This window comes from Haliaeetus albicilla, chromosome Z (genome assembly GCF_947461875.1).
Source record: "Haliaeetus albicilla chromosome Z, bHalAlb1.1, whole genome shotgun sequence".
Classification (NCBI taxonomy): domain Eukaryota; kingdom Metazoa; phylum Chordata; class Aves; order Accipitriformes; family Accipitridae; genus Haliaeetus; species Haliaeetus albicilla.
The window spans coordinates 70914062-70936529 of NC_091516.1; the positions used below are offsets into that span (position 1 = coordinate 70914062).

Genomic DNA, 22468 nt, shown 5'->3' on the forward strand with positions numbered 1-22468 from the left:
AAGTAAAACTTACCTTGAGTCTGTTTGCTGGATACAGTCAAAGCTTCCCTGAGGATTATCTTTGCCAACATCTGACAAGTAGAAGTTAAATGTATGCTGTTCATTTGGCAGATCAACTCTGGGAATTTTAATAAGCTAAAAGGAAAAAAAAAGTTCATGTAAAAACTTCAATCTACACTCCTTTGCTCGCAATTAACTAGGACCATAATTTTAAATGGGAAACTGTATTTTGAAAGTTTTGATATGATTTCAATGATGTCACTAAAGAGACTGCTTTGGCACAATTCTCCCTCTGAAAGTAGCGCTGGCTATGTGTCTGTCACAGCAGTAACTGGAAAAGTGACAGTTTCTCAGCCTCTAATTCAGCAAAGCATTCAAGTAGCAAGTCATCCTTTCCCATTTAGTGGAATTAATATGCACGTGCTTAACTTCAAATGCAAGCGCCTGAGTATAATCAAACGGACCGAAGCTCAGCTAACAAAACAGAGGAGAGCAATTTGCTCTTTCCACATTGGTCACTGCCCTGACTTTGTGATTTATTCAGTCCTAACGAAGCACGTACAGGAGTTGGCTCCAAGAAGGTAAAAAACCAGCAACATCCAAATTATAAGAGAAAAACTTCCTAAACTATAAAAGATAAATTTCAACTCCAACAGGCGCTAAAAGCCTTTTTTCTTTTACTCAGCTCTAGATGCAATTATTTGCATAAATGTGAAATGTAAATAGTTTTTTGTAAGTTTAGTCAGACGTAACAAAACTTGATTTCCTTGGCTGAACTAGTCATTTAGCACAGAATGTGCTGCATTCTGCTGGAGCTTAAAAATGTAAATATGAGAAATCATTAAAATGTTTATTAGCATAAGCACATTTTTCAGTGTGCTGCTATACAAAACAACGCCAAAGCACACAAAAACTACTGCCATCCAACTACTTTATTCTGAAGGTAAAATTAGCTTGCAGTAAATCTAAAAAGCTATTCTTCTGAAATTTCCTTGAATTTTTAATGGAATATTAAATACAGCTGACAAAGGTAGACATGTAAAAGCAATATTCAACAGCCCCTTAGAAATCTTTATCTCAATTCTGTGCTTGTGAAACTGGCCAGTCTTCATAAATGTCAATGTCATTTGTGTGTCAAAGTGCTGCTACAAAACAATTCCATTATCATTTGTATTTTAATTGTCAGTACTGGCAGAGCTTACGAACAGCTTGGGACAGTGACTGGACATGCAGGAGAAAGACAAGTCACCTGAACACCATATTCTTTTACTTAAGCTTCAAGTACTAGTATGCCTAAAAGAGCAATCTGTGCATTTTATATAAGAATGGAAATAAATCAGGTAAGTTACCAAACACATAAGCTTGGATTATATATGCAGCTTTACCTTTTAATGATTATGAAGGTTGCTACAGCGTAACCATCAACCTAAGAAGACCACAGGGGCCCAAATGACACTAAAATTCATCTACATTCTATAAAATTAACTACCACTGATAGAATGTTTCAGCATACTGGTTTTACTACAAATACAGCAGCTGTATATGCGTGAATCTGACAATTTGAACTCAACCCACTGTAGAAGAGGTAATGTTTTTTAGCCCGACATACTTTTTGGAAAATGAACAAATATATTCTATGATCAATCTAAGGCCAGCCCTCAATACATACAGCCTAGAAAAAGGAAGCAGGTAATGTTGCTGTGTATGCTTGGAACAGCAACAAGCATGTTTTTAAATGTGCTCTAAGGCCAGCTTCTGTCTTCATGTTGTTGCATAAAACCACATTGAGCCACTCTATGCTTTAATACAGCAATTCTTCCAGAATTTTAAATACAGATATTAAGGTACAGAAATTCCTAATGTTTAAGGTGATTTCATGCATATACATTCTTCAGGCTGATCAACGGAAAAAAAAGATTTGCTCAAAATAAGTTCAGCTTAGGACAAGCTCCAAGGGAAAAAAATGCATTTTAAGTTATATTAAATGCAATTAAATCAGAGCTTATTTCCTGTATTATGGTTCAAAAGTAAAAGCCCACACATTTATGACACAGAATGGAGAATAATTATTGAATCTGGAGGTAACATAAAGCTGGCAGGGACAAAATGCATGAGGATGAAGTTAAAATTCACAGCAGTCTTGAAAAACTGGGATGGAGGTCTGAAAATAGGTGTATAATAGCCTTCAAAAGAGGCTGTGCAAGGTACCTCAGTTTGAAGTAAAAACCCCACACAGGGCAGCACCTGTACAGAAAATGATCTGCAGGTTACAGCTGAACATCCAACCAACACAAGCCTGCAGGATCATGCTTTTGCACTACTGGGGCACACTGATGCGACTACAGCAACAAGAAACAGCAGGTTTAACTGCAGGACCATGATGTGAAACTTGCACACAGGAGCTGCTGCCCTTGATCCACTTTCTGGCTCGCCAGAGGTTTCCACCATTGCTTGCCCCCTTCCACCACCACATCGCACACCGCTGCTCCAGAGAAGCAGGAGGCTTCAGCAGCCGGCCGTGCAGAGCAAACCCCAGCCCTGGTGCACTGCCCTCTACCAAATACCAGCTATCGGCTTCGACCTGAAGAGATTTCAAGGCTCCCTCCTTGCTTCTTTGCAAAGATTACCTCATTCCCTGACAAATCAAGTAAACTTACCTTACAGAGGCACTCTTTTAAAGCATGGGGCTCTTGCTAGGCAATATGCAGTCTAGAAAGTGTTCCTAGGATACTAACACATTTTCAGCAGCCCAGAGGAGGCAATACTTGAACAGGATAAACTTGCTGACAACACCTGGGTTTGCAAAAACTCCTGTCACCTCGAACCCTTAAGATCAAGTTTTACTGCCATTGACATAGTTGCCATTTCTTTCTGTATCTTGCAAGACAAAATAACATTTTGAAGTAGTTTATAGACTCAGCAGCTTCTGCAAATAAGCCTCCTGTTTTGAATAAACAGACCAGTTTTTACACTGTAAGTTTATATTATATGGCTCTGCAAAGTTCAGTAGGCAGTTCAAGGATTTTTGGTTTAATCAGAATTAAGATACTGCATTCAGCTTGAGATAAGTATAGTGGCAAAAAGTTTGTTTTTCCTATTTGAGCAATACTTGCAGAAGAAGGTCAAGGAGCCTGTATTAAAAAAGTACACATTGGAACACCATTAATCCATAATAGAAAATAAATTTTTGTTTGCATCAGGAAGAAGCATTGCAAGCCCATTGTCAGCACATTTGTTTCAGAGAAGCTGCTTTTGATCTGTATTCAACCTTCCATGTATAAAGAGCATCCTGGCTGGTACATGGTCTGCAATACATTGAAAAGAAATTTACTATATTCTTTTACAGCAAAGATGGAGATTTCTGAACAGCAAACACCCACCATTATTTACAGCTGACCTACACTCTTCTTCTAGAAAGAGTTAAGTCCTTGCCACAATCCTTCATTAGATTTACTGTAACCTTACCAGCAGCCAACCAAATAGGGCAAGAAAGGAGAGGAGAAAGCTCTGAAGAGAAGCTGCATGTTTGCACACCTTATCCAATGAGTCACCCTGGTCATGTTCAGACAAGGGAAGAGGCCACCTTGAAAGCAGGTGTATGAGAACACAGTTCACAACAATCTCTCCCCCTCATTTAGGCACCATCCTAATAAAATGAACCACGCATCTTGCCCCTAACATTGCCCAACTTCAAACACGTTAACTAACTGGTCTGAGTTGGCAAGTCTGCAGCCTATATATTTCCCAGAACACATAGTAGCACAGGAAGGCAGGGCATCGTTTTTCTCCTCGCATGCCTGAAACGATTTATCCTTGCACATACTTCTTTCCCCATTTATGCAAGAGGCCCGTCACATGAAATACTCTCTCCACTGCCAGAAAACACATCCACATAGGCAGCTGTGCTAAGCCTTGTGCCAGCTCCCCCATATATCCCACCCAACAAGTGCAGCCCTCACTGCTCTTCCCACTGCCTTCTTGCCGCTCAGCATCCTTCAGAGAAGTGACCCAGTTTCAGCTAACACCCAGCTCCAGCCTTAATACGTCTCTTTAAACATAAACACTCAAAGAATATCACCGGTCTGTTTCATAAGATAACACAGATAAGTTGCGGATGAGGATTTACAACGTGGTACATAACATCCATTCATCCCTGAAAGTTTTAGCATCCCTGCAATGTTACCAGTACCACCCACAAGTGCTTCTCCTGAACGGCCAGGAAACAGTGTTGGGAGAACACAGGCACTAAATGGGAAAAAACAACCTAAGAGGCACCTAAGGCATGGACAGGCAAATGCTCAGTTTTCCCCACCAGGCTTGACCAAATTTTCTGCTCTGTAGTGACCAGTTGTTTGTTCCAAAGCCTCTCCTACATTTCCTCTCCACATTAGTTCACAGCTGCCTTCTCACATCGCTTTACCATCTGTATCATCACCTTTGTCCTTTCCCGTTTAAGCAAAAGAAAGTTAACCCCCCACCCTGTCTTCAGTGAATCCACTATTTAATAGGCTTTGTCAAAGGTGATGTGTAAAAAAGGCAGTGTCAGAAGTTATTTTCCAGTTCTGGAAACTGAGTAGTTGCTTGTTTAGCCTACAGAATTTGCATTATTTTAACAGAAGCATGCAGGAAGTTTTACCACCAATGTCAAATGCATCTCCCTAGGCTAATGGAGATGTAGAAAGCCTGTTTTCTGGATCCACGTGGAAAAGACAGGAGTGTCTGAGCAGATCATTCTTAATTGATGGCAGCTGCAGGAAATTTGCTCTTTCTGCCTCTGCTCTAAGCTTTCATAGAGAAAACAATTTAATCTGTGTTTGCACACAATTCAAAGACAAATTTAATCAACCCCCAGAATCTTCCCTCACGGGCAGATATTTCACCCGAGTTATGTAGTGGATGATATGATATGGGACCTCCTGCTTTTCAAGTGCCTGACTCTCCAGTGGTGATGTGACTTTTTAGGACACAAGTATTAGGACAGACTTTTAACAACACTAGTGTCAGTTTAATATGACAAGGTGTGCTCTTAAAACACAGCAAAGCTAACCTAATGGGCGACTGCTAGCAAGAAGCCTGGCTCCACAAGCATGTTCTTGCTGCTTTCCCTGGGCCAGCCAGGGCATTTGACTGTGCCAGTCCCACATGGATGCAGAGAGCTAGGGCTAGCCTTGCAGAAAACTACAGAAGAAATTAAAAAAAAAAAGTTTTCTTCTAGGCCATCTGCATGAACAACATCACTGCAGCAAATGTACAGCAATGGCATTTGCAGAAGGGTCCTCCTTTCCTAGAGCATCACTAGCTAAAACACAAATCAACAACTTCATTGTTGCAGTTAGATTTAGCCCCAAAGGGCATAGAAGTGTCTGTAAGTATAGCAGTGCACAGGACAGTGAGGACACCAAACCTATTTATTTACCTATATACAGTGACACTCATGCAGATGCCAGCTTGGATATGCTAAAGCAAATCCCAGGAAGGATGGACTGAGTTGGTACAGGGTCCTCTTGAATTTAAAAAAGTCTTAGCAGAGGATACAGAAAACAGAAGTGGAAGAACAATGTTCTGTAGAGGTTATGTCTTAAAATTTTTATGCTTTTGAAATTTGAGACTTTGGGTTAAAATGGTAAAGTTTTCTTACCGCAAGCCATTTGGAAACAAAAGAATGGAAAGAGTACTTCTAAATCTTCTCAAATGAAAACAAGCTTCCACCTTTAACTGACAAGAAAAAAGTCAAGACTTAAAACACACTCGGATGAATGCTGGCAAGTTCCAGTCAAGCACCTGTGTGACCTGGGGAAAGCCAGGCAGATGAGGGTGTTAACACAAGCATGCTTTGTGGCACCCACGGGTACCCTGTTCCTGCCTTTCACCCCTTTGCAGAGGGAGTTCTCCCAGCACACCCCACAGCTGCAGACCCTCAAGCATGCACCAGCACACTGGTCTCACGTGCACGCAGAACGGCATGCTGTGCTTTGGCTTTGTGTGTCACCACCAGCCAGGCTGGAGCACCTCAGGATGAGCGTCAAGGGCTCTTGACCCTCTGCAGCCTACTTTAAAATGTCATTTCAAATTCTACATCCTCAAACTGGCTTGTAATTTCTTACCATCTAATGAATTTAGTAATAGAGAATATCCACTAGAATAACTCAGACCCTTGACTTTAATCTCTTCCTCTTGGTAATTGATTTCTGGATCTATCATTACCCTCTCTTTCTGACATATCCTCATTGGCTCTGTAACGTAAGAACAGTTTTCGTAATTTTCTTCTGAAGTTCCTGTGTGGACTCACTCAAATTTCTCTGGCTCATAGCTTTTTGTCGCTTCCATCCTCCTCCTTTCCATCATTCACGCTGATACCGTGTGCTGTTATTGTACCCTCAAATCAGGCCAGATGTATTTTGCTCTCTGAGCCTGAGTCACTTAATCTCTTCTCTTTCTGAACACTTCTACCCACTCTCCTCTTGTTCTTCCACAGTAACAGCATCACGTCATCAGGTTGACATGAGCACTGTATTTTTAGGTGCTTCCGCTCAGCAGATGCATTCAAGTCCTCTCTCTCCTTTGTCTCTTCTCAGAATCGTTCCAACCCTACCATCTCACCAGTAGTTTTCCCTCAAAGACTTACTTTTAAGGCTAAGAGTTGGTAGCTCACAAGCTTGAGCTGGAATCTGCTTCCTGCCCCATGCAGGCATCCACACCACTGCCCAGCTCACACCACAAGTGTCTACAACAGGATTAAAGGATTTAAAAATTAACAGTTGCAGGGCCCTCCAAGCTAAGCTCTTACTATTTTTTTTTGAGAGACATTTCCAATTAATCCATTTTCTGGAGCTTACTCACAGTTTCTTTAGAGCAACACTTTATTTGCCAAGAGGCAAACCCCTGCTACTGAGGAAAGGCACTGCTTTGCTTAGCAGGGACACTCTGCCATGTTTCATGTAACTTCCACATTTACAAATCCCAAGAGGGACAATTTTTGCCATAGTATGATTTGGATCTTTGCTACAGTGGCTTCTGCCCAGGTGAGCTTGCTCCCAAGCTTAAAACTTTGTTTCTTTGTCTGTGTTAATGTAGATGTCCAGCCTGCACCTTCAAGGAGACAAAAGTACTCCAGAAACCTACTTGACCAATTTGAAACTTCAAAAAACTGCTCTTAAATGTGAGAAAAATCTCAGCACTGATTTGTTTTCATTTTAATACTAGAATTCTTTTTGCAAAATGCTGCTTCCTTCAAGGACTAAACCTCCTCCTCCTCCTCCTTCATTAGACGTATACTACAGAATGTGCCCAATGTCCCTTTCAAGAAGGAAATTAAGATGCCTTTCTACAGAAATCATGTGACTACATGTGGCTGCCTTGCAAAAAATATTAAATATTTTACTACACAAAAACCATTTCAAATACATACATTTTACTGATTATGTTGACATGTAGACAAATGGGTAATCTTAAGGGAGAAGACTTTCTTTTAGTTTCAGTCTTCTCGCCCCTCCTTCCTTCTTTCTCTCTGGCCTTTTTTCTAAGAACAAAGTCTGCTTAATAAGCAGTTTTTCTAAGAACTTAATATCTGCTCCCACAAATCCATGCAGCTCACCTTCACGCACCAGCTCACCCGTGTGAACCTGAGTGTTGGGCACCGTGCTGGTTTCATTGCCACCCAGCAGGAATTTGTCACCAACCTGCTGCAGAAAAGCTCCTCAGCTGGGGGCTGCGACTGCTGTCCCTGACACCCACACTGCTGCACCTTCCTCCAGCGCAAGGACCAAAGGTTTGCAGAGGGACAGAAAACAAGGCAGGCAACAACTGTCCCTAAACTGGAGCCCAAAGATTCAGCATACTGCTGAATTCCCCCAAGCGGGCGACTGGTTTTGTACGCTCACTGGACGAAGGTGAGCTCGCAGCGGCTGCCCCACAGCAGCTGGAGGCACGTGCGTCGCAGCAGGAGATCGAGGTCGCCAGCTGTGGGTACGGTGCACACTTTGCAAATTTGTCTCTGTATAAGAAATGTATTTGCAAGTTGCAGGACACAGCAGAGAAAGTTAAAAATACAGGAGGGAAGCCATAGCAGAGAAAGCAGGGTTGTTTGAAAAATTACCTCTACAGAAGTACATTGGACTATAATTGGACTTTTTTTTTTTTAAAGGTATCCCTACTGTGTTACAAGTTAATTGCCAATATTCACCTGCCTCAGGGCTATTGTATCTAGCACAGCACAGCTGCTACATTCTCCAGGCTGCCTAGGTGTTTAATTACAAGCTATTTCTTAAAAATTAATCTGAATCACTGTAATGATCCACTTCTTGCAGTCCTTCAGTGTCCTCCAGCTCTCTCAGCCACCAGCAGACGTTATCATCCAGAGTGTTTGGGAGTAAGTTGTTCCAGGAGGAAAAGTTCTCCCTCCCAGGGGCTGACTTGTGCTCTGGTGCAAAAGTTTGTTTTAACAATCACAGATATTTTATGAATTCACAAATCTCAGAGTTCTTAGCTGTGTTTTGTGCAAACTGTTCCAGTGCAGCTTCAGCGGTTCTTGTACTGAAGAGCAGCATCTAGAGGCTAACTATGCAGCACACAGAGATGATTTATTATCACACTGAATGCAAACCATCTTACGGCACCACTGGATTTGCTATTGTGCCTTCTGACACCATCTATGTACTTCCAACACTTTTCAGATCCCTTCAGAGCAACCCTACTGTACAAGAGAAGAAAATGAAGCTTGCTTTTCTTTTTTGGCAAAGTGACTGCAGAACCCCTCTAACACCAATCTTAGCCTCTTGTTAAACATATACATGAAATAAAAGCTCCTCCCTTGCCTCTTCTAGTGTAAGGCTCCTTTGCTCAGTTCCCACATCTAATGCAACTCTAGACCACCCCAAGCCAGAAAGCTCCTTTTATTTCTGCACTCCAGCCCTTCCCATCAGCCACATAGGCCTGGGACAAGAATGTGTGCAACTAGAGATGGCACATTTAAAACAAACAAACAAACAAACAAAAGCTTTTTTTTTGTAATGCTAGTATTTTATCCTCAGCTGGGAGTTAGAGAGTTGCCTGAATTGCAGAGGAAGTACTCTCAGGAGACAAAGAAAATTACTATTTGCTTTCAGCAGCATTTAAGGAAACATCTTGCTGTCATAGGTAACCTGCAACGCCTTGGCACTGACAAATACACCTTGAACACTCTTCACTCCGGAGACCTCCTACGGGAAACCAGTCCAGAAGAGGAAGGCAGGCTTTTCAAAGGGCCAGGTCAGTCCTCTGCCATGCAATTTGTGTACTCTGGAAATACTCAGAACATGGCTGCACAATATACACAAATAACAAGCTAACCATTTCTCTCCCACTGTATATAAAGTAGTAAATGTCCTGTTTTAAGTTACCACCTGCCTTAATTACCTTAAATTTCTCTCCCTATTGCAAAGACTTAGAATCTAGGAATCTCCTGCAATAAATTCCTTAGTTTGCATTTCCTTAATTATGGACAGATCTGAAAAGTACCATAAGAGATTATTGCTTCTGCAGCAAGCAGCCAAGTCCCTGCAGATGTTTCCACCCCATAGAGCATGGAAGCAGACCTTACTGTTGAGTTTCATAATCAAAAACTACATACCTGGATTAACTTTTTAATAGAAACAAGGGTGATAGCATTGTAAGTTAACATTTGGCTCTTCAGCAGTCTTGTGACCCCCAGATTTTGACAGCTTTTGGTAGAACCCCAAGACTTTTTACAGCTGAGAAACAAAGTCTCTCCCAGCTTAGTAACATCTCAAACCTCACATACTACTGCTTTAAAACTGCTACTAGAGAGCATGGGAGAAAGCAGCACATGAACTTTTGCAGAGAAAGAGAGGGTGCAGGGTAAATAAAGCATCCTGGTAATTTTTCTTTCACAGCATACTACTTGCAGAACTTCAGATTAACAGCTAGGTTAATTATTTATACTCTGAGAGCTTATTTTGAACTCGGCTCCTGCTCCATTCCTTGCAGCACTCATGTGCCTGCTGCCACAGCCGGCAGGCCAGGAAGCTAATCAGTGGGGCTGGCCAGTCTGTTTTACTGGATTACTTCCCAGCCAGATTAGCAAGTGCAACTTCCCTCTTGATGGCAGCACAAATTTAATTTGATCTGTGCTCCCAGCCACTCTCTCCTGGTACAGCTATTTTGGCTGACTCTCAACTAAGATGGTTATTCATTTGAGTACGGAAACTCTTTCACCAGTGTAGTTTAAATATTTGCCAGTATGGTTTAAATTGCGAATAAGCTATAATGATAAAGGATTTTCTTACAAGTGCAGTTAAGAGACTTTTGTCTGCACAAGTAGCTTAGTTATAGATATGATTCTCCCAGCATCCGAGCACCCTTCAGCCAAACTGATGCTGGACCAGGACTCTAGTTTCACAGCTGTGGGCGGGAGTACCTCTTCACACCAGCATAAAGACCTTACTCATCCTTCTCTTGCCCCTTCCCGGCTATTTATACACCAGCGCCACACAGCTACATGAAAACTGGATCAGTTAATGGATCTGAATTAAGTTTAACAGCATAAAAAGCACAATCCATACGTCAGTCTTTAAAAATGAGACTTTAGCCATCCCTTAAAGTTTAAATATTAAACCTAAAACCTTAAATCATTCTACTTAGAGATCATAGCCTGTATTTTAATGTTACCTTCATCTTTAGTTCTCCAATTTGCCCCACTGACTGATTGTTTAACAGGACCTGTGGCCATTAGGAGGCCACATTTCCTCATATTTTCCTTCAACTCTTCCAAGAAGCTTGAAATACTCTGTTTTATTAGTTTCAGAAAAGGGTCAAGAACCATCAGTAGTCTGTGGTATGCAAAACCCCACCCCTCAAAACTGCAGTTCTGCTTCGCACCTTGAAACCAACTGTTTAACATCTATTTAAAAAATATTAAATTTGCACTGCTCAGTTGATGACTTACAACTTATTTCCATGGCTTTCAAATTTAGGCTAAAAAGTGACAAAAATAAGATAAAAAAGAAGCATACCTAAAGCATGATTCTCTTCCACTTTCAGCTACAACTTTCAAGTAAATACACAATGAAACATATCTGGTATTAAGCAGATCTTAACAATGTCTGTAGGATTTTTTTTTTTTAAATAAGTGAAAGTGGTTAATCTACACTCCATTTATTTTGCAATATAACAAGAGTACAAAATACTCACCCCTTGGGATCCTTTAAATTGAATTGAAGGTTGAGAAGAAACACGATCCTACAAGAGAAAGAAAATAAGTAGAATGTAAGCAAAATGACAAATCTTTGCGCTCCGACAGAAGTTAATTCGCTGCAGAAAGAGAAGGTGGATGATCCCACAGCAAACCGTAAGGCTCCTCATGCCCATACCAAGATGCAGATGCCACCGGGCAGCAGTGACCAGGGCTTCAGCAGCAGGTCCAGGCTCCTCGCAGCACCCAGGGTTCCCTCCACTCAGCACCAAGGAGCCCAAGAACCGATGCTTTATTGTGCTTAGCAAGGACAATGGCGTGCCATCGGGATACTGAGAAAATTTTGAAAGTTGTACAGCAGTATCTGCTGGCAGTGAAAGGAAAACCAACCCCTCTTCTGCCCGAAGTACCATTGAATGTGGGAGTCCAATACAGTGTGCTTCCCCCCTCTCAAGCCCTGCCCTGCTACCCTGGTTGCTTACAGATTGGCATTGGCTTAGTTTCCAAAAAGACTATTCAATAACAGCATTTTCACATGTACTTGAGTTCTGGGTATCAGCTCAAGATGCATGATTAACAAAGGCAACCTGCCTACTCAAAAAGTCTTTCTAACGATGGCTTTCCTCATTAGGACAACGCTCAGGCCCCCATCGCTTCCCAGTGTCACAGATGACCTGCTCTTTGCCCGGACCCCCATGCACCCACCAGTACTGCCAGGAGTTCTTGCAACACTGGAAACCAAGCTTCCCACCACAGCATCTTTTGGGTTGCTCCCAGCAGTGTGGACAGCCCGGCTGTCCTCAGGAAGGCAGGGAATAGCACCCCTCTTCTGCTCTTACACTCGTAACTTGAGCTAATTAACTTCAGCTAGCACATGTCTTAAAGACGAAAAGACATGCAGCACAATCAAACTGGCTCCAAAAAACTTCTGAGCTCCCCCAAACAATCCTCACTTCTTCAGCTACATATCTGCCAAGGGAAATACACAATATGGCCAAAAATAACAAAAGCCACCTGAGCCTTGTCTCTATCATTTCACAGCACCAAGCGCAGACTGTTCCTGACCTGCGAAGATGGAAGTGTCCTGCACTGCTGCTGTGCTGACACCGCAGTCCATGAAGACTTGCAAATGTTAAGGGGAAAAAAAAAAGAAATATTAAAAAATCAAGGAGCTTGCTAGCTAGAAACTACTTTTCTGTCACAGGCTGGCTTCTGGTCAGATCTGCTCCTCGACACAGCCCAAACAGCAACACCACTAGTGCCAGCAGGAGCCCACTGATAAGAATATCCCATTTTAGCAGCAATGCTGACTTTGCTCAGCTTTACTGAATCCTGAAATTATGCTGCTGGACACAAAAACATAGGGCAGCTATGCTGACTAGCTCAATTTGCTAGGCTTTGTCCACAGGGTGTTACAGGGAGTTTGCCAACACACTGCAAACACTTACACTAAACAAGTTGCACCAAAGGATGAAATCCTGACTAATACAGACTTTATGCCAGCAACAGCAAGTGCTTATGGACTTAAAGTTTAGGTGCCATTCAGGACTTGGCATCACTGGAAAGGCAAGTTAGATTCAACCCCTGTCCTCTCCTCCCTCCAGCCACAGGTTCCTCCTCCTTCACTTGCACTTGTCTTGCCCTTCTGCAATAAAATCCATCTCACTCATCCAGCAGAAAACTCCCCACGCTGGGCTTGGCAATGAGCTGAACCTGCTCATGCGGGTGTCAGAGAGTGCTGGAGCCGGCCGAGGGCAGGCAAGAGGAGTGCATGATGAAGCTGAGCCTCACCGGTGCTCAACGTCACCTGTGAGCATCACCCAACGACGCAAAGTCCCAGAGAGGGGGTCAGGTAAAAATAATACCACTGAAGAGCTGGAGTTCCCACACGAATTGGCGGTGGGGTCTTTAAAAATGACTACACTTGTTTGATCTGAGGCTTATATACACTATTTCAAGTTATGCAGCAGCCAACAACACATACAACCTTAGGCCCTGAAATGGCTCGCTGCATATTTGTCTGCTCCACAAACCTTCTGACTTAAAGCCTAAAACTTTTAGAAGTCAGCCAAGTTTGACATTAGTAATGGACCTGTCCACTTAATCAGCACATACAAGTAAACTCATTTAAAAAACATGCAACAGGTTACATATGCAAACTCTGGCACACAATTACAAATCCTAACCCTTGTCTGGGGTTTTCCAGAATGAAGTTTAGTGCTCCACAGAGAAATTAATGTACGAAGGCAATTCACAAAACCCTGATGCAATAATTGCATAGGACCACGCAGCAGCCACCACCTTCTTGCAATGGTTCACAGAATTTGACAGAAGCTGGTTTTCGAGCTGGAGAAACCATGCTCGTGTACCAGTCACCTCCCCTGCTTCAGTGTGAGGAAATGCAATTTTAAAAAAAATCTGAATTTAGCACGGCATCAAGCAGAAAGGTCACACCTACCCGCTGGCAGGTGGTCTGGAGCAGCAGGATGCTGTGGCAGGGAGTGGGGCAGGGGACCTTGGCCCTCCAGCCAAACTTTCTGTCAAGCCCCGCATCCAACAAGCTGACTGCTCTGAACTACCACCACATGGACCTCAGGCTTCAACTCAAACACAGGAAGCACTTCTCCAAACCCCCCTTCCCTCTGCTCCCCCAGGATCACCCAGCTTTCCTGCATTTCTTTTCTTGCAGCAAAGAGCACGAAGCTTTAGAGAAGTGGCTCTCTGCAGAAGACCAGGAGCCTCACCACTTTCGATGCCCATTCCCCTTGTACTTCCCTACCACCTGCCCTTATTAGGGGTGTTAGAAGGTGCATCCCTCATTACTCCTGTTCTGCGGCCATTTACACACTTGCTGTCCACAAATTAGTGTAGTCCCTGCCCAAACTCCCTGCAACTGCCTGCCCCCAGCCTCCTATGAGAGCAAGGTGCAGAAGTCCACCATCCAACAGGTGAACAGACCCACCTGCTTTCCTTTATCTGCTGGTTCCATCAGCTGCCCTCTCCCTCCAGTATTGCAAGACATGGGCAGTATCAGCTCTACTGTCACGTCACCTACGATTCCTTGAGCCGCAGCCCTGTATCCTTCACTCCCCAGCGGAGAGCCCCAGGCTCCATGGTCTCTCCTTGCAAGGCAGCTGCTACAATTGGAGAGAGCAAGCAGAGGACAGCTCTCCTCCCTCACATCCCTCACAAACCAGGATTGCACAGGGGACTCAAAATGTGGGTGCCCAAGAACTTTACACAGCACCAAAGGGACCCTCTCTATCACCCTTAATGCCCTCCCAGATGGTACCTGGCTCTTTGCTAGCTTTTCTGGCTGATGATGCACGCTGAACAAATGATTTCCGAGTACTGGAAATAGCAACTCCAATATCTCTTATTCTGTAGTTGCAACTGCCCGTTCCGAGTTTCATGTCATGCAGAGCTTGTTTTTCCCCTACATGTTACCTTACCTGTGGTGAAAACCATATGCCACCTTTGTTGGCACCGATCCAGCTTGGCAAGATCTTTCCAGACCAACTCAGCATCACTTTCTGATCACCTGAAAAATCCAAGCATCACCTCCAAGCTTTGACATCTCAATACCTTCTCCAAGCCACTGCAGAACATGTTAAGTGAAACTGACTCCAGGATTGACTCGGGAAATCAGAGGTGGACTTGCTTCCACCCTGAAGAGCCACCACTAAGCCAGACCCACTTCTGCACATCATTCCTCCGGTGCCAATCTCATCTCTCACCTAACATGTGAGCTGACCCCTTGTCCCAGTCTGCTCTCACCAGTTTGGCCAGTTCAGCCCAAAACTTCTGGAACAGTGCAAACTTGAAAACCTTACAATCCCACACCTAGGGCATAAACTCTAGAGTCCCACCTAGTTAATCCAAGGAAGTGATCCTGGAAAAGCTGTTAGCGCCCAGAACAGCTGGAGCAACACATGCATCACCTCACTAAGGAGTAGGAATAATCTGGTGTCAACTCAGCTGAAACCCAAGCTACAAACAGCTCCAGGCACACTTCATTTAAGTAATTACTCTTCATTTGCATCTGAAGATTCTATTTAAGATAAGCAATAAGTTCTCCTACACAGGACTGGTTAAAAAAAAACTAGCTAGAGGAGCTGCAACAGTCAGGTCTTAAATCTCTAATCCAGGGGGGCAAAAACTCAAGAGCTTTCTCCTCCAGGTCCACTATTTTGCTTAATAACCTTTGGGCAGGGACTGCATCTGCTCACAAGACTTGAGATCTGTGCACACACATGGCACACTGCAAATAACTCAGATATTTATAAGGCACCACCCTTGTATGTGAAGCTAATTATCTACTGTTTTTCAGGCACGTTGACTCAGAGTAAGCAGAAGATGCCTTTGTATCAGCACATTAGAGATTGTGATGTGTAATAAAGTTTTTCATATGCTTCGATAATTTTTAAAGTGCAATGTATTATGTAGGAGGAGGCTAGAACAAGATACCAGTGTTGTCTGGCAATGCCATCCTAAGGATTTCCCCTCTCCCCTCCTCCTCCTTTCAGCAGCTTCTCTTCCCTGCCTTGGGGCTTGGAGCCGCCAACTGAGCCCACAAATGTCATTCGTCAATTCAGAGCATGTATCAGCACAACTTATGCTGAGGAATTACAGAGGTGTCCTCACAAGGAGAGGAAAAAGCATTTGGAAGGAAAGACTACCTGCACTGATGAAGTCCCTTAAATTCCTCCAGACAGCGTAGCACTGCCACAGAGGATCCCTCCTTATGTACACACTCCAGCGAGCACATCAGTCACATCACGCTTCCAAGCGGCTGCAAGGACTGAGAAACTGAAGCAGCCAGCCAGGCTGCACTTAACAAAGTTCAGAGAGCCAACTCTGACCTCCAGAGGTGTAATATATTGAAACAACCATGTCGTGGGGCAGCAGAGCTATTCTGACAGTGGATATGGAAATACAACAGGAATTTAGCCTCCTTTGGTGTACCCATTCTTATTAGTTTTCGAGTTACATTATTTTGTTGGTGGCTTTTTTTTAAATATAGGATGGCTTCACATGATCTGGACAGTACTCAGTGAGCAGGAAAACTCCAAACATTGAAAAAACCTTAGCACACAGCTCCACAACTTGGTTACTATACAAACCCTAAAGACACAGCGCTCATTGTTACCCCAAGAGTACTTGACAAATACCAGTGCGTTTATCCTCCTAGTCACTGTAAGTGGGCATTACTACCATTTTACAAGCAGTAACAGAAAGAGGTGACTACGATCTGTGTTACCTGACAGTTTTGGGTGTCAAATGTGAAAAACCCAACTTCTGGTTTTCAGTGAGACTCACTGGCACTTGATATTCTCACCTGTAGCTTGTGGTTCCCTTCACTATACCCATGACCAGCACAGAGCAGTGGCAGTCCACATGAGGGATGCTGCCAAAGGGAGCACTTGATCACTCAATGCCAAAACTGGACTGCCAGCACTGGCACAGGGACAAGGCAAGCAGAAGTAGCATGCAGATGCTGAGGGGAATGGGCAGGGTGCATCTCATCAGCCCAACCCATCTCCTGGAGCCACAGCACTGGTGATGCAGCCCTGGGGCTAGACAAGAACAGCCTTGGGAGAGGGAAAGCACTGGAGTTGCTGGCTCAGAAGGTGGGACTGCCACTCCTAGGGAAGCTGACAAATAAATCTACTTTGCTGTATTGTAAAACAAAGTTGTATTCTTGCTGCGCGGCCGTCAACTGCACAACAGCCCACAGTGCCTGAAGAGGAAGGTCCGGCTCCTTTCCCTACCCATTCCCTCCAGCACTTGTGGGTCTTTTCCACAACCTCATTCAACTTGCTAACCTAGAAGACATGCCACAAAATAGTTACATGGGTAGTTTTCTGCAATAGAAAGAAGTGGAATAGGACTTTCCCTTTTCAGGGGTCGTGAAACCTCAAATCAGTTCAAGCCATCTCAAAAGTTCACTCTGGACATTCAGCTCAGTTGTGTCTCTACTGATCACCTGTGCAGGATGCAGGCAAGGCACTACGATCAAGCCATCACGTTTGCTAGGACAGTGTTTTACTGCCCTAAGATCTTCCCATGTCTCATCAGCCACAACCTTCTGACATCTGAAACAGGATACACGTCTTAGTCACTTCATACCAGACCTCTGATTTATTCAGGGCTCTCCTGTACGCTAGATGAGGTAGGAATTCTGCAGGAAGATAATGCATCAATACCACTGGAAGAACTACAGCTACCACCCAGCTACCCCAAAGAAACCATAAGGATTAAGATTTTTTTCCCCCACTAATAGGTTTGAAATCGGACTCAGCAGTTAACGACAACACAAAAACATGCAGAGTGACGTCACACAGGCCTTGCTGCCGTAAGAAAATAGGTTCAAAAGATCTCACAATCAACCAGTCATTGATGAAAATGCATTTATAATGAATACTCATATTGCTCAAATCAATTAACTCTGCATTATCAGTCACATCATACAGTAAGAGCGATGCAATCTTAGATTTCAAGAAATCAAATGAAAATAGACACACAACTTGCCATAAACTCTCCATCGGCAACTTGGAGGCAAAACCACAGAGATGTCACATAGGCACATTCCTTCTTTTGCACAGAAGTGAACATCACTCTCCTGCAGTTTAGGTATTGGTGGCAAGCGTGCCAGTGGCAGATTCTCATTTATGTGCCAATAGCAGAATGGAATGCCTTGGGGTCTCCCAGCTCCACTGCAGGCTCTGGAAATGCCCTGCAGGAACCAGACTCTCCCACATGCTCCTGTTCCTAGGATTACCTTCAGCATCTTCCCTCAACCTCTTCCAGCCATGCCGTTGCTCACTGCTAGCTCAGTTCACCCCATTCCCTACCACAGGAGACAGGAGGGTTGATAACCAGCTGACCTCAGCTCTCAGCTGCCCCCTCAGAGCTCCTAATAATTCCTGCTCCAGTCTTCTCCTTCGGTCCCAGTTAAGCCCAGTCTGCTTTTTCTCTTTTCCTAGAGCTTATCTTCCCAGTCTTCTTGTGTCATCATCTGGAGTTCCCCCCTCCAAGTGTCATATCAACTCCCCAGCTGCTCATCCAGGGTAGCATCTCCCCACTACAGGTGCCAGAGCCCATCCTTACACACCTTAATCTAAATCCAGCACAGCTGTGGGGACATGCAAGCTACAGTTTTGAAAAGATTAACAAGGTGTCTACCTTAGAGCTGATCTCAAAAGCAAAAAAGCAAAACCTAAGACATCTGCCCCATCTGTGAGCCGAAGCACATCCTCATTTTCAGCAGGACACTGCCAGAGCAGCTCCCTAAAAGGCCAAACCCTTCAAACAAATTAGTTTCCTAACCCCCAGCCCAAACCCTGGCCACCTGAGGCAGATACACGCCACAGAAAGATTTGACCCTGGTAAATGAAATATGGCAGAGCCCTGTGACTCCATTTCAATTTCTTAGAGTGGGAGAACATCAGGCAAAGGTAGCATTTCATATGCTTACTGACTCTGCAGCTGGAACATCCCAATGCCTGTTTGAAGAATAAAAACTTAAACGCAAAACAGATTCCTAAGAGTCACAATTATCCTTTGGTTTGAAAAGCTCAGATTTTACAGCCCAAAACCTTTGCTTTAACAGCATGCAGAATAAAATATACACCTCCAGCTGCTTTTACCTGGAGAAGCACAGCTGAAACATGACTGTAGACAGACATTAATCCTGCAAAAAGCCACATCAGTTGAAGGCAGCACTGTCCCCACTTCTCTGCAAACACTACTCCATGCAGTATTCTCTGATCGGCTTCAGAGTAGTCAGCAGATTAGGTCAGGCCACCACCAGTGAGAGTGAAATTATATGCTGTGGCCAAACCAGATAAGAGGCTCCATGTGCACCAAAGTAAAATGACTCCATTTCTCTTTAACCTGTTCTCTTTATTCTGCTTCTGAGGATCATACAGTAAGCCAACTTTACAGCTAAGCCAGCAAAAAGTAATTTTTGGTTTTTTGCCGGGCAAAGTTTCTGCACAGAGGGTGGAGTTGCATGCTATAACTTGAGCTAATCTAATCAGTTACCTGCCACTGAAAAACGAAGGTTCTGCTCCTACCACTTACCCTGGCCACTTGCTCTCTGTTCCCTCTCACCATGTTAGCTCTCACACTTCTGCATCCAGCACCGAACCAGCATGGAAAAAAAAAATAAATATAAAAGAAGCTCACAACTAAATTGGTTCAGAAAAAGTCCCAGAGGGCAATACAAGGGATGGAGGGAGGTGATGTACCAGGCCAGCAAAGCCATACCTGGTAGTGATGAGATGCCAAAGCAGCTGAGCCCCAGAGTGTGGTCCCACCAGCAGGCACAGCTCTGCCTGAGGTGGGCAGGGACCACTCAGCCTTGATTTTAGATCAGGACCTCTCCTGCGGAGCAGCTGCAGCTCTGGCCTCTGAGGGCAACCCACAGCACTTAACTGAACTAAAGTCAAAATATCACCCCCTACTACATAGAACTTGTTTTTAAAAAACAATGAGCCATGTTTTAAATTAACACTGCCGCAGATGATGTTCAAGGATCCTAAAGCACGCTGCTCAATATTGCCAAACGAAATCTAGGCAAGAACGTCCTCTGTCATCTGAAGCCAGTCGACCCCAGGCCGTGATGATAGAGCACATAAAGTGAGTAGGGAATCAGGATTTGTACTCACCTACTAAGCTGCAGAGACCAGGCCTGCTGAAGAGGTACAATCTCTATTCTCTATTTCTGAAGGTGGAGGTGAAGTTAGATGTTTTTAGTGTAAGAACTTAAGAGTCTTTCAAGTTTTCTTTAGCTGTCACGCCAGCTAAGAAAACCCTTAGCAGAGGTAACAACAAGGAGAGACTGCTTCATTCTTTATGCAGACTGTTTAAATTTGAATGTTAAACAATTAAGTATACAGAGCCTGATTACATGCTGACCAGGTTATACAGGTGATGGGATAAGCAGGTCATTGGAGGGTTATCCTGATTTCTCACCTCTACATGCTTTCTGCGATATTACTGGTGCTACACAGATAAGACCTTCCAGCACAGAATAGAGGCAGCAGCAGAGCTGTAGGTTACCTTCCTTGCATTCCTCTTATTGCACTCCCCAGTCCTCAGCAATGCTGATTTTGAGCCTTCACTGCAAATTTTTCAGTTGCACAGCCAGAACTGAAATGGGTTAGCAACATAGCTGAGCATTAAGCTAGAGAGAAGGAAGGTATCATCACCAGCTACAGACCATCAGTCCTGTCCTCCTCTGGCACTGTACAGATGTGTGAGCTAGCAGATCATGGCCAGACCTATTTAAAATGGAGACAACAAAGAGATAGTCTGTTCTCACCTCCCTCATGCCTCCCCCTGATGCTGGTGTTCTTGTCAAATATTAATAAAACAAACCAAAAAGCCTCTGCAATAAGATAACTCTGAGGATCACTTCTCAAACAGTGCCACAGGAGGTTCTTCTGGACAGTGCAGAAGTTAGAAATGTGTGATTTGGTTGAATAGTTTAAAAGATGACCCTTTCTAAACCCAGAAATTCCAGGGGCTAGAATAACAAAAGTTTGAAGTTTTTATGTTCCGTTATTCTTCCACTTGCCACTGCTCAAACAGCATGTTCAAACTTCAGCAGGACCGGATTATAGAAAGCAGACCTGCAGGAAGAGTTGGAGTCTCATTTGCAGTTAGGGAGAAGAAGAAATAGCAAAACAGGGAAAAGAATTTAAATTTTCTTGAGCATAATGACCATAAACCACTCTTTATTCAGTTCACAATATCCTGATGATAGACATGTACTACTCATTTTTCACACAAAATTACATGAACTTGGAAATTGATCCTGGTTTAGAAAAAAAACACAGGTAAATAATTTACCCAAGTTGTTTCATAAATCAGAAATAATTAAACCTCTCTCAAGATGTATTTACCTGCAGTAAAGAAAGCAGTTTTATTTCAGTCAGCACAACTTCCAACTTGCCACACATCTGAATACACAAAACCATCTGCTTTCAGACTGCAACATCCCACAGCGCACTTCCATGAGGTGTGCACAACCCTTCTGGATCTCCGCTCCCCAGTTACAGCGTGAAATACCCAAGATCAAGAGCTCAGCTCATTTAACGCTCCGCTACCAGGGAAGCGCTCCCATCCCAGCAGCGCATCCCACCTGCATCCCACCGGCTGCGGGAACGCATCCCTTCTCCCGAGCGCAGCACTCCAATTAATGACTTTAAAATTAGCTGCGAGGATGCCGGCACCGCGAAAGGCGGCTGCAACTGCAAACATCGAACACCCGAGTCACTTTCAAACGCGGCACAGACGCGCGCGACCTTCGAGCCTTTTGCAGCCTCGAAAACCCCTGAAAAAAACGAAATCCCCGCCGCTTGCGGGGCTGCTTCCCCCACGCCGGGACGGCGCTCGGCGAGCGCTTGCGAAAAGAACCCGTAACGAGAAATTCATTCATTTTAAGCCAGCGGGCACGCCGGAGCGCTGCTGGAAGTTTGCGAAGTGTCAGAGCGCGGAGAACACGCCAACACGCTCCAACTTCCACCCGCCGGTCCGGACCCCGTCCTCCGCCGGGACGGCTGCCTCCCGAGGAGCCCACGGAGCACGAGTGGGGACCCAGACCTGCCCGGCGGGTCCCGTCCCCTCCCCGTCAGGGGTGTGCGAGGGGTGTCGGGGTTTCGTCCGCGGCACCTGCACACCCGCCACCGCGGATGCTGCGGGAGGGACCCCACGGGAGCAGCGGAACGGGATAGGGCGTGCGGGGTCCGACGCGGGGATGCTCGCACCGTAAGACCCACCGCGGAGACATCCCACCACCACCACCACCACCACCACCACCCCCCCCTTGCCCCCCGCTGTAAACCCGCAGAACCCCACGCCCGCCCCCTCTCACCTTGCAGCCCTGGTACCTCTCCAGCGCTCGCAGGGCGGTCTCGGTCAGCTTGACGTGCATCACCGTGACATTCTGCCCTTCTTTCCGGCAGGACACTCTGTAGCGCTCCTCATTCTGCAGCTCCGCCATCTTACGACCCCCTTCCCCTGCCCACCCACCCACCCTCCCACCCCTCAGCAGCAGCAGCAGCAGCCGCCGCCGCCGGTCACTACGACCATCCCGCCGCCGCCGTCCCCGCCATCCCCGCCACGCGCAGCCGCGGCGCGCCCATTGGCCCAGCGGGGCGGAATACCCGGCGAGGGACGGGTCGGCGCTGTGGCGTCACAGCGGAGGGGGCGGGGCTCGAGGTGGGGAGGGGCGGGGCGGCAGTTGCTGAGGGCCGGCGGGAGGGGGCGCGG

General features: G+C 44.9%; 1 protein-coding gene across 1 annotated transcript in view; it reads right to left on the reverse strand.

Moving 5' to 3' along the window:
• The window catches only part of ELL2 (elongation factor for RNA polymerase II 2), a 42633-nt gene extending 20434 nt beyond the window's left edge, over positions 1-22199 (reverse strand). The window contains exons 1-3 of the mRNA XM_069776007.1: positions 22071-22199; positions 11188-11235; positions 14-135 (exon numbers count right to left, since the gene is read on the reverse strand). Coding sequence (XP_069632108.1) covers positions 14-135; positions 11188-11235; positions 22071-22199 — 299 coding nt within the window. The remainder of the gene's footprint in view (positions 1-13; positions 136-11187; positions 11236-22070) is intronic.
• Between the last annotated feature and the right edge of the window lie 269 nt (positions 22200-22468).